Source organism: Carassius auratus, chromosome 4 (assembly GCF_003368295.1).
Source record: "Carassius auratus strain Wakin chromosome 4, ASM336829v1, whole genome shotgun sequence".
Lineage (NCBI taxonomy): Eukaryota > Metazoa > Chordata > Actinopteri > Cypriniformes > Cyprinidae > Carassius > Carassius auratus.
Window position 1 is genome coordinate 12,575,468 of NC_039246.1, and position 16,843 is coordinate 12,592,310.

The 16,843-nt window shown below is 39.3% G+C and overlaps 1 protein-coding gene across 12 annotated transcripts in view; it reads left to right on the forward strand.

The window, feature by feature from the left end:
• The window catches only part of LOC113058811 (ELKS/Rab6-interacting/CAST family member 1-like), a 190,847-nt gene that overhangs the window by 136,636 nt on the left and 37,368 nt on the right, over window positions 1-16,843 (forward strand). For all 12 annotated transcript variants that reach the window (XM_026227115.1, XM_026227045.1, XM_026227054.1 and 9 more), the window contains one exon: window positions 15,488-15,586. In XM_026227115.1, coding sequence (XP_026082900.1) covers window positions 15,488-15,586 — 99 coding nt within the window. The remainder of the gene's footprint in view (window positions 1-15,487; window positions 15,587-16,843) is intronic.

The following is a 16,843-nucleotide window of genomic DNA, read 5'->3' on the forward strand; positions in this document are numbered from 1 at the left end:
CAGCCGCGTCCCCCTCCTGCTCACTGTCAATCACAGCGGGGGGGAATTTGGTTAAGAGCCGGTCAGAAGCCGGTTGCTCTCCTGACATACTAATGGTTGAGGTCAGCGATAAGGGTTGCACGCGGTGGTCCTAAATCAGGTCTTTTTGGGCAGCTTTACTTCAGGGTCAAAGTTAGGAGCCAACATTGGAAAGGTTAAGGACCCTCAGTTCGCCTGTCCCTCGTGGACACGTTTTTCCGCTCTTAATTCATAGCATTACAAGCAGTAGTTTGGCATTTTTTGTCATTTATAATCATTAAGATGCAATTTCTGTTTTGTGGGAAATGGATGACCATAACAAGCCCGAAGGTGTTTGACGTGGCCCAGGGGAAGGGCGAGTGCTGTCTACCATTGCGGGTTGAGGATCAGGGTCAGGGTTTGAATGACAGGGGATGAGTGTGACATAGTGGTACATAAATGGAGTATTTTTGTTTCAGTTTTTGAACAGACAGATGTGCGTAAAGATGCGGGGCTGATAATGGCTTGGAGGAGGGAAATTCCTGTTCATACTTGTCAAGTCTTGTCAAAAAAAAGAAAGAAGTGGTGTCAAAAGTGTGGCCTTACACCATGCCATAATCAACTGCAGTGTGATAGTGTCAAATGATACATCAATTGCATTTAACAAAATATACCACGTCCATACTACTTTTTGTCCTAAACAGCTCTGATTAGAAGTTTAAAAGAATATTTACATTTTCACTTAGGTTTTAATATAGGGCTTCCCAAAAAATATGTCTTGGTGGTCTCTAAAGAATAGTTCATATTTAATGGACTGCATTCGTTAGAATGCAAAATACTTGATGCTGTTGCATTAATATTATTATTATTATGAAACATACAGTATATACAGTACATAATTATAAATTCTACAGGAATTTGTGTTTATATATTTACATTTTTATTTCATATTTAATATAGAGCTATAGTTCATATTTCATGTACTGTTTTAGTTTTAAAAAAAATCATTGACTTATCACTCAAATGAAAAAAGTTACTTGCATTATTCATTTGTCGTTATTACTTGTATTTCATGATGAGACATTACAGAAATGCTTGACACTGTAGCATTATAAGCCAGATGATGAGGATTCTTCTTATCTGAAACTTTTATTAATTTATTATACATTCTATAGGGAATGTTAAAATTGTTGGTATCTGTCATTTTCTAGTCTCTCTTTATATATTAAATATCAAATATCTTACTTAATATATATATATATATATTTCTAAGAAACTTCAGCCAATCACATGGCTTCCCACTTGTTTTATTCCACTAGAGCAGGTTTGGATGTACTCGGTGTGTGATAAATGAAGCCCATCATCATGTTTAAATTATATTTTCTAGACGACGAGCAGATGGGACTATTTGATGTCTAACAAAATGCTGCATAATCAACAGCCGTTCCTGTGATCCAGAGATTTGAAGCGAAGGAAATGAACTAGAATGAAACCGCAAAAAAAGAAAAGATGAGAGAAAATGAGCAGGGAAGTTTTTAATAACAAAGAGAGAGGCGAGAGGAGACATCACGTATCTGTTTTTGTTTTGGGATGCATCGCTCTTCAAGATATTTCTGATGTATTTCAGGGAGAAAATGAACGCTCTTTGTTCTTTTCTTCCTCCGTTTTGTTCTTTTTCCTCTCTGGTCTCCGTCTGTGTGTCTGTCAGCCTCTGTGATGATGACAGTGTAAAAATAGGACCAAGCCTGGGGAGCGTCTTTTGAAGCGGCGGTGTAGTGAAATGTTCTCTCCATCAAATCTCTTCCCCTTCCATAAATCACCACTGCGCGCCGTGACATCTCACCCAGCTCTGATGTGCTGTCCAAGATTTATTAGCAGACTTGAGAGAGTGGAACGGCGTGTCGCTGTGGAGCACAGGAGCAGGTTTTTAAAAGTTGTCCTGTACAAATTTGCAGGCCGCAGATTAAACGGCAGAGTGAGAACTACTCCCTGCTGCCGTCACATGGTTCATTAATGTCAATTAGCTGTGGAGGGAGGGAGGTTTCCACCGCTGCTTCTTCAAAAGAGCTGGGTAAGAGAGATCACAACTTATACATGGCAGTCAAAAGGTCTGGCATACATACTCCTTCACTATATGCACATGTACACAAACTCGCTCCTCTGGAAAAACAGACTAGGAATATTAATAACTTACCTTGCACTATGCTGAATTCTGTTCAACCAAATTATATTAGATATAATATTTATTAGATTTATATAGTTATATAGATATAAAGTTTTTTAATGATCATGAAATTCAAGTGAGGCTAAACGTTTGGCTGTTATTGTATGTTCTGGGTTAGGGATGGGGGGTTATTGTTCCATTTGACATTTCCACTCAAATAATTTAGTTTGCATTTACATTGCAGATGTTTTATATATTGATATTTAGCAGTATACTAAATCTGTGAATGAGGCCCATCTGTATGATTCATTGATTGATTAGATAAGCTGTAGAATTATTTATTCAACAAGTATTTTATTTTTTTAAATAAAACATCAAATGTTATATTATTTATATTATCTCTTTCTTTTACTTTTGTTTTGTCCCAACTTGTAATCACATAGCCAGTTTTTTCAGAATAAGTTTTAAGTTGTAAGTATTTAATAATAATAATAATAATCATCATCATAAATAGTATTTAACAAGTATTTTTATGAATGTTTTATTTTTATAGAAAGTGAAAAGTTGTGTGTGTGTTCTTTTTTGCATTATATATATATATATATATGTATATATGCGTTCAACAAGGTAGCCCAATAACCCAAACGACGTAACAGGCAACGCCCCTGACACCCACGAAGAAGAAAAAAAACACCAGCTTATATGTTTATGTTAGGCTACTCAGTCAGGCGCTCACTCACTCAGCACGCGCTGAAGGCTCGTTGCAAAATGGCTAATGCGTTTAACAGACCAGAAATAGAAGATCCTCCAATAACCAACAGGTCTGGTGTTTGGGTGCACTTTACCAATCGATCGGGGCATCCAAACAAACACGGAAATCAAAATGGACTAGTACTGTACTGTGTCGGAATTTCCTGAGCAGTACGATACAATTAACAGGCCTGCACGTTATTAGATAGAAGAACTGTTATAAATAGAACGTATGCACGGGCAGTTTTGAAAACTCCACCTACTTTGCTCTTGGCATAGTACAGCGCAAATCGCGTTGTATCTGAAGGGCAACGCTGAGCCCAGGGTCCAGTGCCGCGCATACCGCGTCCTTTGTGTAAGACCCTTTAGCCATTTTGCAACGAGCCTTCAGCGCGTACTGAGTGATCGAGCGCCTGGAAAACGCAGGTTTTTAAGAACATGCTTAATGTAATTGAGCCCCGTTTCAATATTCCTTCACGAGCCCATTTCAGCCAGACCGTAATTCCTGCTTTGTTCCAAAAAACATAAGCCCTGTAGAGAACCAATTGAGTAAAAACACACTCAATATAAAGAGTTATAGAGTTCCATAAAAAAAGTTACATCTTTGTATTTGTTCATAACTAATACAACAATATAACATTTTGATTTTTTTTATAAGGAGCTGTTTTTGTTTTATACAGTATGCTGCTAAGAAAACACCATAGAAGATTGCTAAATAGCTCCATCATTGTTCAATGTAAAAAAACAAAAACAAAAAAAAAAACATACTTTATTAGTTGTAATAAATACAATTTTTTTTTTAAATCATGGAAACTTATTTGCCAATTTTTTCTTTTTGCTGTATCTAAAACGTACCGAACCGTACCGAACCGTGACACCAATGAATCGTACCGAACCGAACCGTGAATTTTGTGAACTGTTACACCCCTAATGTACATGTATAGATGTATACATTCATAGCTATGTGCATATAACTATATATTTATATAGATAAAACATTAACAAATGACCTCATAACATTGCCTAAATATAGAGTGTTGCATCTAGTTATCACATTGCACATAAAAAGTCATTTTTGTATGCATAATTTAATTTTGTGTCTTCCTATTTCACAGTCCAATCAAATAATAATTAAAAATCCAGATGTTAAGAGTTATGGCTGATATTACTTCTGATTCATTCATCAAATTAGGAATATCATATGAGGTCATGCACAGTGTTGTATACTCTACATATTGCAAATTTAGTAGGACATTTGCATACTGTGCACACTATACATAGTGGTGAAATATTGTGCGTTATTAGCACAAGAACAGCAGCCGGCGTGGGAGGAAGACCAAAACCTCCACCGCAGACCATCTAAGCTCCCCACACCCAGCCTCGCCTTTCTAAAAGCAGTCCTGGCTCCGACCCCACAGAAAAACTCCCACCTGCGCGAGGCGTCCAGAAAATATTTGATAAGTCATAAAATTTATCGTCCTTGCCCCTGCACGGTCTGAAGAGGCTGCATTAATCCACGCCATTATCGTGGAGCATGATTCAGATCATTAATCATCTGGCTGCTCAAATTTGAAATCTTTACGACACCTCAGCGGCTGCGAGAGTCTCTCCTCATGCACAGTGAGCTCTCTGTGTGCTGTGGTGAGGTGTAGAATGGTTCGCGTGGTCACCGCCTCCGTATCCAACCCCTCCTCCATCATAATTCTCAGCCTCCTGATGGATCTCAGCAGAGATTTCCTGCCTTTTCCCCTGTTAACTGTATGTCAGCGGACATGTATGCGTGTGAGCGTGTATTTGGGGTTTCTTATGTCAGCAGGAGTGTTATGGTGGGACTGGACTATGTTAGGTAGTCAGTAGTCGTAGGTAGTATTAGTGAAACTGCACGATTCTTGGTACCAATTTTGATGCACTTCTGTATTTTAACTAGAGTTGTGAATCGGCACTGGTTCCATGATTCAGTGTAATTACGATTATTATGTCAATGATTCAATTCAATTCGATATCACGATGCATCACGATTATATCAAATTTATTTTGTGCAATTTTATGCAATTATATAGGACTGGGAGTGCATTTGACTATTCATGTGGTTACACGTGAGCGTTTGAATAGGCATTATAAAAAAAAAAAAAAAATTTATTTTAGTATTGATTTAGTACTGCACTTCTAATGCTTTTTAAATCCCTGCTTGTAGACACAGGTTAGGGTTTGAGTCATCAGTCTACTTCCATTGTAAGTCACATGCGTGTGTGTGTGTGTGTGTGTGTGTGTGGGCATGTTTTTGTGACATATCAGGACACAACTTTGTATAATGACATGGGTATGACAGGTATTACAAGGAGAGGGTGACTTATGAGGACATAACCCATGTCCCCATTTTTCCAAACGCTTATAAATCATACAGAATGAGGTTTTTTTAAGAAAGTAAAAATGCACAAAGTTTCCTGTGAGGGTTAGGGGTAGGGTTGCTGAAGGGCGATAGAATATACAGTTTCTACATTATAAAAACCATTACGCCTATAGGATGTCCCCACTTTTCACAAAAACAAACGTGTGTGTGTGTGTGTGTGTGTGAGAGAGAGAGAGAGAGAGAGGGAGAGAGAGAGAGAGTTTGCAGTGACCCTGCTCTCCTCCTCTTTGGAGATGAGGATATCGAGTGTGTGTGTAATGGAGTGTGGCTGAACTGACATGGTGCCTCTTTCAGATGAAGGGAGAGAGAGATACATTGATCAAGAGAATGTGTATTTTAGTCCCTATCTCACCCATTCCCTCCGCAGACCTCCAGAGTCCAATCTGTCCGGGTGTCTGAGCGTGTCTATGTTAGAAAATCAGGACGTACCGAGGGAAATGATATTTATCCTGACAATTTCGGTAAGCTTCATTACTCTTTTGTGCTTTCCAAGGACTAGAGTTGCAGTTTTGGTCTCTCGTTCATTTGTAACCGATGTATCTCATGACTAACCCCATCCGCTTCTTAAGGAGATGACCCGGAGTGATTCAGACCAATTACTGTTTGCTGGTCCTCTGGGATGGTGTTAAAAAGTCTGGTAGCAGTTCTGTAACCGCAGATTGAGCTTTAGTGTTAGTTCCCACAAGTCCTGGAATGGCTTTGGTAATTCCATCCCCTCACAAACTGTAGATTTGGGTCGATACGTCTTTCTCTCGTTACCTGCTGCAGTGCTTCCGTGAGGCCTCTCCAGAGTCACTTTCCTCGTATGGCCTCAGGCCGATGGCGGGCATCATGATGGGCCGAGATGCCAATTGAGTAAAAGGCTCAGCAGGGGCGTGGTTTTGGGCACCCCTCAAAGAAATAAACTGGTTTTGTCTCGCAGCTACCCATGAAGAAAACTTAAAAGGCAAAAGCGGCAAGTCCTTGCCAAGGCTACTGTGTGCAGTTTTTTGAAAGCATACCTTTATTGGGTTCAAAATGCTGATGTTTTGATGCAAAGGCTGAGTTCTCGGCGCCCCACATCCCCGCTGTGGCCAAAACAATCACAGGGCTTAAATTAGAGCGTCCTGCAGCCAATGACATGGAGAGAAAGAAATCCAGAAAAAAAGCTCACAAACAAACAACATCAACAAGCGTTTGATTCATCGCAGGATCTTATTTGGTGGAAGGCCTCTCAGAGCTTGAACCGAAGGGGTCGTGCAAATGGAGGTCGTGGCTTACGGGCCCATCCGCTGGATTTGTCTTGGATCTGATGCAACTCTCGCTGCTCGTTTAGGAAAAAAGAGTCGCTGTGTTTTCGGAACATGAGACCTCAAAACACTAGCCGCTAAATGGCTGTTTGAGTAAGGCCTGTGGGTGTCCAGCTCGTCCAACGTGTGACGTTGTGGAAGAGAGGAAATGGAGATTTTCCACTGCATCTCCAATTGTGGAGAATGTTTTACGATGTTGTTATTATTCGGTCAGACAAATGAATTTTTTTAGGACTTTCTGTGCCCCTTTGGCAGGACTTTTGGCGGTGTTATTATTACAGGGTTTTGCCTTAACATCACTAATTGCTGTTGGTAAAGCTTTGCTTTTCTACTGCACTGAAAGTGCTGTTTAGGTAGTGATTCCTAATGAGGGTGTTAGACTGTCCTCTCTTGCATTTATTCCCTTTTCTGGCTTTTGTGATGGCCTGGGATTCTTCGCCTCTTACCTCAGTTCCTAGCTAGTTACACATAATTGTTTTGTTGAAATCAAGGTCATTTCTAAAGCTTTACTCATTGTTTTTCTGGTGCGATTAGTGGTATTTGCTAAGCCAAGCATCACTATTACTATTGCTCACAGTTAGTAATTTAAACAAACCTCTAACCCTAAGTATCAAAATTTGGTGCGTATGTTGTATTGAACAGGCACAAATGATACCTCAAGTTATGCTTCTTTTTTTACCTATCAGATTTAAACATTTAGCAGATTCGACAAAAACTACAAAGACTGCACAGCAACATGGTTAAAACCACTTTAGCAATTTTACAGCAATGGCAAAGTTAAATTATTTAGGCAAGTCAGTACAATTTTCTTCTAAACATTAATGAATAAACAAATAAACAGAATACAATGATTATCGGAGTGCTTTTATAAAATAAAATGTAAAAATACTTTAAACAGTTCTACTGTTTATTTGGAATTATTTTTTAAACGTACTTGCAATTTCTGAATGGAAAATATTTCAAAATTATTTTTATTTCAGTGTACATTAACTATCTTATATAATAATCTATATAATATAATAATCAATACAGTAGCATTATACATTAAATGTACCTTTTTGGCTCAAACCACACACACTAAAGCAAATAGCAAAAATTTAGAAAAAATAATTTGTAACACTGTTCCTGTTAATTTGCAGTATTTTCAGGCAACAGTGTTTTACAGAAAGTCATCAAGGCAATTAACTTTTTTATTGCCAAGTATTATGATTTCCCGGTTCATATTTTTCCAAGTAGCTTGTGTCCTCCACAGCAAATGTTTTCATCAAATAACAGAAATCTAAAAATGTTTTAAATGTAATGAACTAGTTTTTATATTATATGAAGGAAATATGAACCAATTTCTTCTTGGTGTACTTTATATATATGGCACGAGAGAGAGAGAAAGTGCTGTTCTTGCCGTGGCAAACACCAACCTTCTAAATCTAACTGAGCAAAGAAGTCTGTTTGCTTCCCTCTGGGCTCCCAGAACAGAGAGACCATTCTGTTTCCACCCATTTCCCAGTTATCTGCTCTGTTCGATTTTAATCCCAGGCCTCTAAAACTGGAAGCACTACAGCTCTCAATCATGGGAGCTCTGTAGAATCCTTTCTGTCATGCTTGTCCAAGGAGCTTATCTCAGCGACTGTTATTCATGCAGGGATCTGGGACTGTATTTTTGTGTTATCTTTGCTTTTGATGTCTTGGCCTCTTTAACGACTTCTGAGACTTAGTAATTACTTTTAATGGTTTGAAAAAAGACCATGACAGAGCACTAAACTCTTTCTTCTTGACTATTTGTGACTTTCTTTTCGTCCTCACATCACATTATTCTAATGTTCATTGTTCAGAGTAGTAAAGGACAGCAACAGCAAAGTGCACAAAACCAAAGTAAGGTTCAATAGTCAACAGTGGAGACGTTGTATTAGTGCATTATCCTGTAAATATCAATCTTTTTATTAGATTTCCCCTATGTTAATATTGTAAAGTGCTTGTTTTGATGCATTTTCTATTTTTGACTCAGTAAAAGTGTTGTTTTTACAAAAAAATTTCAACTGGAAGCTCCCTAAATATTATATTTAACCATTACACTTTTAATATTTTAATGTGAGCTATTTCTACCTGGTTTGTGGTGTGCGTGTTTTTTTTTTTTTTTTTTTTTTTTTGCTGCATGGAAATAGGAAGACAATTTGGAGAGGAAACTCAAGGAGGCATGCAGATTATTGGGGTGAAGAACAATGGCCTAGTGGTTTCTGCAGAGGCTCCGATACAATGAGCTATGATGCTTGTGTAGGAAATGTGAGTTTAAGTTTTAGTTCAGCTTTAGTTGTCATACCCATTGTACACTTTAACAATCCTAACACTGGGGTGGACAAAGGTTTGGTGTACCTGTGGCAAACGTGCTTTACATTAACAAGAATTGTTACAACGGGGGTTGTGTGGGGGTTTTGTGTATATGTGTGTGTACTCTCTTATACACTTGAGTTAAAACCCATTTAGAGTTGACCTGTAGAACACCAGGGAGCTAAAACTCCTACTGTTAACAGGGAGACTTTAATAAAACATCACTTTTCCAGAGCTCATGTTGAAGCTCAACACTCACAAGCACACATCCACAAATTTGGGTTTACTTGAAAAGCAAAAGACCACTATTCATGACATGCATTTATGTCTATATAGGTGAATCTAACAGAGCACACATCTGTGACAGTAGACAAAATAATAGGGAGAAAAATTATTTTTTTTATTTTAATAATTGTATTAAAATAATTGTATTAACTGTTTGGCTGTCTGGTGTTTGGATTCATATTTTGGCTAGGACAGTGCAACCAAAAATACAAATTTGACGTTAATTTACTCACCCTCAAGCCATCCAAATTGTTGTAAAAAGAAAATGTCTGCCAAAAGCCAATGACTGTCTTCACTTTCAAAGAGTCAAAATAAGCATTAAGGCAATACCCATGGCTCCTGATGATATATTGAAGTCTTATGAAGTGAAACGATCAGAAACTGAAAATTATTTAAAACATTATTACCTGTAATCCATTTTCTTTAATTTTTCATTTTCAATCGGGGAAGTCTGATTCTGTTCTGTGACCTGGTTCAAATGTTCAGCTTCTTGCACAGACAGGTCGTATAATCTGTTTATTAGAATCATTACTCAGTATAATAAAAGGTTTAGCAGTCATGCCTGTTCCAAAGACTAAACATGATTTGAAATACTAAACGCTGTCCCATCTATTACGCAATTTTTAAAATATAGTAGTCATTATTGTTATTATTGTGATTGAGTAATTTGACACATTAAATATGTGCAATTGAAAACCCAGAACTCTCATATTCAAAGTCTGCTGCTGTGCCACTGAGCTGTCCAGGCTGTCCATTGGTTTAAGCTACTGCTTTCCATTCCAAGGAAACCTTGACGTGTGATGATTGTCAACTCAGATGTAGCTTTAAGTTGGGGATGTCATATATCTGGCAACTCTTCCAGTTCTCTTTCAGCATTTCCAAGCAGTGAGACTATGCTCATTCAATCAGGACGTTTTAGTCTTGCCAGTATAATTCAACCTTTGCAGTGTGTATGCACAATAATATGTTGTTTTTTTTAATGTCAGAAACATGGCAAGGCATGGAAAGGTAGGATAGATAGGAAGCAGATTGAGGTTGTGAACTCCAGAGGTCACGGGGTGCCATGGAAAGGTCACTTAACTCTGGACGAGTAGGAAAGGCTCTCATTATGTCGTTTCACTTCCATGACCCCAATTATGAGCTTAACAAAAAGGTCTTTGATATCACACTGAATTCAGAGCAACGACAGAGAATCTTGAGTCAGCGCTTTCTCGAATTTTCAATTTTTCTGCCCTTTTTGGCAGCACGTCAGCATTTTTTAGTCCCAATAGAAGGGGGCGAGAGAAATGATAATGGTGCAGAAGTAGAATAATTTTGAAAATGATTAGATTAAGTGAGCAAATGAGCTCTCAAGTTGGGACCGAAACCAAAGAATTGAGGTCAGCATTCCTGACAATTATCATAAGAGCAGAAAAAGAGGGAGAAAGTGAATGTGAGGTAGAAGGAGAGGAAAAATCCAAACAAGCAATCAAGGTATGCAGGAAAACAAAAGATGAAAATGCTAAGATGGATAAGGGAAGTAGAAAGAACAGGAAAGTGTGGCACTTAGTAGCATTCCAGCTTTGTGCTATTAGATGTTTTGTGCTGGTGGCAGTAACTTGAGCAGTTGTATTGCGTCTTTGTAAACGGTGCAGCACGCTCAAGCAACAGGGCTCAGTGTGTGTCCCTCATCCGCTCAGCTTTATCAGGTCCATATCACTGCCTGTAGCTAAAGAAATTTGGAGGAAAGTGAGGTCCTGGAACAAGGGGGGAGGTAGAGAAGCAGAGCCCCATGTGCTGGATTCCTGAACCCCCGACACACACACACACACAACCGTTCCCTTGCCGTAAGCCACTCAGACAGGGATCTGGTTTCATGGTAAATTTTATTACACATGGATGTAAGGGGCTCCTACAATTAGGGAGGGCTTCTTAACAGGGTCCTGCTTATCCGTCTGCTTGTTAGCCTGCTAACTTGAATATTTCGTTCTCCCATTTTACATTCCTTCCCAATCTCCCCTTTTCTCTCCGTGTCCAGTACCTTCCATTCCAATTCGAGCCTGCTTTCTCCACCGCTATCTCTTCTGTCTTCCAGCACCGGCCACCATTCCTTTCTTCTTTGCTTTATGGCTCACATATGAGTTGCTATGTTTGGAGTGTGCCTCCCTGTTCCGTGGCCATCTGGGATCGGCTCTTCAGAACCCCTCCGGCCCTTCGAGGAGATCTGGTTTCCACGAATGCTCACCCGCACCTCCCTCTTTCCTCACGTATATACACAAACACCTCCCTGTGGACCCCTCAACATCTTTGAAATTCCTTCCTCCTTGTCTTCCATTGTCTGTGTTTTTGAAGGCACGTCTGTGGATTGCGTGGAGTTTGGATGTTCTGCCAAAGTAAATCCAGGAGGTATAGTGGCTCCTACTAATGTAGGGTACATGATGTCATTGGCTAGATCATGGACAAAGGTCGAAGGGCGCACATGGACATTTGTAGCAATTTGTTTCCTCTCTCTCGTTCTCCCCTCCGGTGTGAGTTTATCTCCTGGCGGGGGGCCTCTTCCGCTTGGAGAGTGGCAACTGTATAACACCCCTCACCTGTTTTCAAAACAAAGACGTGAGCTTGAGCATTTTTGAAAATCATCTCCTTGTTTTCATTCTCAGTAAGTTAGAACAGGTCAGCCTGAGGGGGAGGTAGAGGGAACTCTACGTAGTGATGTTTAAGTAACTCTGGCATGTTTTAGGAAAATTATGGCAGATTTGCAGTATTGCCTCATAAATCATTTTATTAACCCTGAGAAGGTTCCTCAGTTTGACTGAATGAAAAATGATATGCTTTCTTTCTGACTGTGGAACCCAAACGGAGATGTTTGGAGGAATATTCATGTAGTTTTTTTCCATACTTGCTGTCAAGTTTGAAAAATGAGTACAAACAGCTATAATACAAGTCTTCTGAAATCTTTCAGTTACTTTGTGTAAGGAAAAGACTGAATTCCAAAGGCTCAACCGAAAATCATTTTGTTCCAAACCTGTATGACTTATTTTATTTTTTTATGGAACTCAAGAAAAGCATTTCTTGATGTCTTTGTTTTTTGGGTCTTGAACCCTGTTGACTTTCATTGTGTGGACAAACATCCCTCAGAATATCTTCTCAGAATAAGAAAGTAAGTCATACAGCTTTGGAACGGTATGAAGGTGAGTGAATGTTTTGGTTGAGCTGTTCCATGAGTCAATCACAATGTCAAAAAACATGATTGCGCCCCAGTGCACATATACACACACTTGTTCGATTGTACAGACCTATGAGCAAATATTTCCCCAGTGCAGTTCAAAAAACATTTTATGAGTCCCTGCGCCCCACTAAACATGGTCGGTATCGAAAACCACTTGTGAGCCGGCAAATAAGCAAATACCCCCCCCCCCCCCCCCCCCGTTCTCTCTTTTGCTTTGCAAATGAGTTTCTAATTCTCCAGTGGCCAGAGTCATCTGTAGGTGCTCTGTGGCCCCCAAACCCTGAAATCTTACAGCTTTAAGGCAAATTGTTTGTTTTTACTGTTGTTGTTTTTTTAGTACACATTTCTTTTTTTCGATTTTTCAGGAGAGGAAATGAATGATGCATGTTCACGCTTAGAAATCCATGTATGCCTAATGTTAGCAGAGTTGACTGAATCATTCTCCCCTCCTCTTCTACATTTGATAACGTTTATGTTTTCTGTAGGTCTCTACCAGGATTTACATGCTACAAGCTGGAGAGCTTAAGCATTACTTTAAGAACCTGCACCCTGAATCCTTCGCACTAACCCACTGAGCATGTGGAACAAATTGTCTCGAATGGGGTATTTTCTTCCTCATGGGGTAGTGACAGTTGATCTAAAATGTTGGGTTTTTTTCCAGGGGCTATAATAGCTCCCCCTTGTAGCGTCTCAGGCTCCAGACACCTTTTCCTCCAAGTTGACTGCTGCCTTCTGTGGGGCAGAGTGAAAAACTGAGAGGTTGTTGAATACAAGGTGTCTAAGAGCTGCTCAGAGGTTGTTTGTTGAACATTTTTATTTAAACCTTGACTAAGTGGCTTGTTAACAGTTAAAGATCAAGTCGTGCCTACACAAGAAATCGAGGCAACCAGAGGCATCGTGCCTTGTGGGTATAACGCTGATGTCTGTTTTCTGTGTTTTCTCATGTTGTTTCAGATGTATATTATTTTGTTTCTTCATTTAAGCACAGGAGATGTTTTTGTTCATATAATTAAAGTCAGCGGGGTCTAAAAAAACATTGAACTCCTTTAACTTTCATAGCATGACCAAAAAAAGCATTTAAATTGAAAGTTCACCCAAAAATGTTATTCTTATGTTGAACACACAAACAGAAAAACAACCAAACATTTGTTGGTCCACATTGACTTCCATAGTAGGGAAAGAAATACTATGGAAGTCAATGGGGACCATCAACTGTTTGATTGCCAGCTTTTTTCAAAATATCATCTTTTGTGTTTAACAGAAGAAAAAATGTAATGACAATACTTTTCTTCTTTTTTTTTGGGGGGGGGGGGGTGAACTATCACTTTTTAAAAAATCTGTTATTCCACATAGTAAAGCAACACCATACAGGTTTAGAATGTCATGAGGTTGCATATTTGATGACACCGTTTTAATTTTAGTGTGGGCTATCCTTTTAAGACACTAATTCTTACCTAGGCTACTAGTGTTGACATAATTCTTACCCAAACATGCACAACAGCTGGTTTATCTGGACCATTTAAACCCACAGCCGCCCGGTGGTTGGTTAACATTGTTTATTACTGTAACAGAGGAGAGAAAAATTGGGAGTGCGGGAGGTGGAGGGAAGAGGGTGAGAAAACCAAACAGAAGGAGCCCAACCATCACATTCTGGTCAGGGAGCAGTCAGGAAACAAGCTGAAGAATCCAGAAGGGCAGGGTGTGGGTCCGCTTTCGTTCAAACGTAATGTCTTATTGATTAATTTCAGTGCTGTGTGGTGGTGGAGTCACTTGTGATGGTGGGCTTGCCAAAAGTAATCAAGTGCGTTTTTCCTTACTCCTGACATAGATGTTGATTCAAATTAGCTTTATTTTAATGAAAACGGTGAATGATGTCTGATAAGACTTCACTGCATTGATCCCAACTAGTTTGCAGATTTATGTCACCCAAAAATGACATTCCAGCTATCATTGACATAACCTCATGTTCCAAATGTCCTTTCCTAAAGTAAAACTAAATAAAACGAGAAGTTGTGAAGAATATTCATGCTGCTCTTTTGCGTAAATTGGAAGCAGTATTGTGACCAAAAAAAAACAAAAAAAACACTCCGAATTAGAGGTGGTCAACCTCCAAAAAGCAAGTAGCTTAAAAGTGATCCAAACAAATTGTGTTCAATTCTAAGTGTTTTGAAGCCACACTTAAGCTTTGTGTGAATGGGAGACCAAAAAGTAACTGTAACTGAAAAGTAACTGGACATATATTCAACTGGTTCTCTTCATACAAAAGTGTGAATATCCTTTATAAGGTACAGCAGGGTATATAATGACAATTTTAATTTTGGTGAATTAAAACGGTAAACTAAAGAAAAAAAGAAGGTCTTCAAAATGAGATCTAAGAAAGCATCTATTGCACAAATGGTCCGGTGGGTATTTGTTAATGTTGCATGCTGAATTCAAACTCATGCCGCCCACATGAGCACCACAGCTTAATGTGTCCAAGCATGTACACTCATCCTCAGCTCTTACAAATTAGTGCTTTTCTAATCTAAGAGGTGCGCAGACACGGAAGCCTTGGGGCGCTTGTTAAATCTGTGCAATGGTTTGAACATGTGGAGGCTTGAATCTGTATCAAGCAGGGAGGTGAGTGTGCATATGTTGTTTATATTTGAGAGAAGCTGTTTTTTTTTTTGTTCTCTATTCTCTACATCTCGGCTCTTCTCTCACTGTCTCTGTTATTGCTTTTTCACACCCTTCTCCTTTGGGTTTAAAAGATCTCCGTCGCTCGCTTTCCCCCTACTCGCTCAAATCCATTCCAGCTGAAACTTGCGTGAATACGCTGTGATCCCCCTCTCGCTGTAGGGCTCAAAGTAATACTCTGTCTATCAAAACGAATATCAGAATCACTTTTTATAATGCTTGTAATTGAATTCATGCAGATAAAATTTCCACTCCTAACAGCATGGGCTGAGATGGAGATTTGATAACTCAAGCCCCAAGACTACCAGGCTTAGAGTCAAGTGTGGGTATGTGTGTGTATTGTGTGTGTTTTGGCTGTAGATTACAATGAGCTGTATCTTTCACAGACACAGAACCGTATGAAATTAATGGCTGATAACTACGAGGATGACCATCTCAAGGCCTCTAATTCTGACCAGACCAATCACAAACCCTCTCCGGATCAGGTAAGCCAATCAGAGTACACTTTACAGAACCACTTTGTTCATTCTTTATCCCTTATTTCCTCAATAGAGTTTACTGATTGATCATATTGTGCTTAGGGTTAGTGATTTAAACAAACCCTTAACTTAACTGCCATCTGTGCTAAGAATATGAATTTTAACTTATTCTGTATTCATAAGTGAATAGACTTCATTTTCACATTACAACAAAATAGGTTTTTCTTTCTTTCTTTCTTTCCTTTTCTTCAAATTGTTCATTCTCTCTTTCTTTCTTTCATCCGATTTACCCCTAAAGGCTGTATCCTGATTTATAAAAAAGCCATTATAACCGAACATAAACAACAGGAAATTACATATTTCATATCCAATAAGGCAAAGCATCCTCAGCTCCAATTTGTGTATTATTTCATATTGGGTCACAAAAAAAAAAAAAAAAGAGCTCACGTTTTCTCATTCATGAATGTGCTCACACACACATCCCGGAGTGTTTTTCTTGGAATAGCTCCGGCACACAGGATGATTCTGGAAGATTTAACTGGCTTTGTTCTTTGTTGCTTTTAAACATTGAATTCCTTTGCCTTAAGCCTCTCTCCTCTGGATGGCTGTCCAACAGGAATTAGTTCATAAGGAGAAAAAGAGGAAAGAATTGACATGATAAAGGATGAATAGAGAATGAAATTCAAAGAGAAAGGACAGCCTGTTGCATTCTTCTGTCCCAGCTCTCCCAGGAAGCACAAATCCTACTGGTTGTTATGACATGACATGATGCGCTAAACGCAGTGTGTCATACCTGTCCTTGGACTCCTGATGTAATCCAGTTCAAGCGCTACATCCTAATTCACATGCTGAAAGAAACCCATCAATGGGCAACACTCCACCCTAGACACACATCCCGGTATTCCCAACCACATTTGTGTGTGTATGTACGTTAGAACTCATTGGAACTCTACACACTCAGTCTCCCACGCACACACAGAAATCTGCTATAAAGCTATCCCAGGGTCTCTCCCCCATCACAAACCTCTTTCATAGTCTTTCTCGATTGCCAAGAAAACACTTAGCTCACATTTTCCTGTGATCTTCATTTCTCACTTCTATATTTCCAACCCAAATAAGAACACCATCACACATCAACACCTGAGCCCACTCCAAACCTCCCCGATCGCCCTGTTATCACCTAAACATGCCGACTGCAGAGCTGGGACCGACAGGGACCTCAGACAGCATTCATTGCAGGTATTTTCCACAGCCATCCAGGAC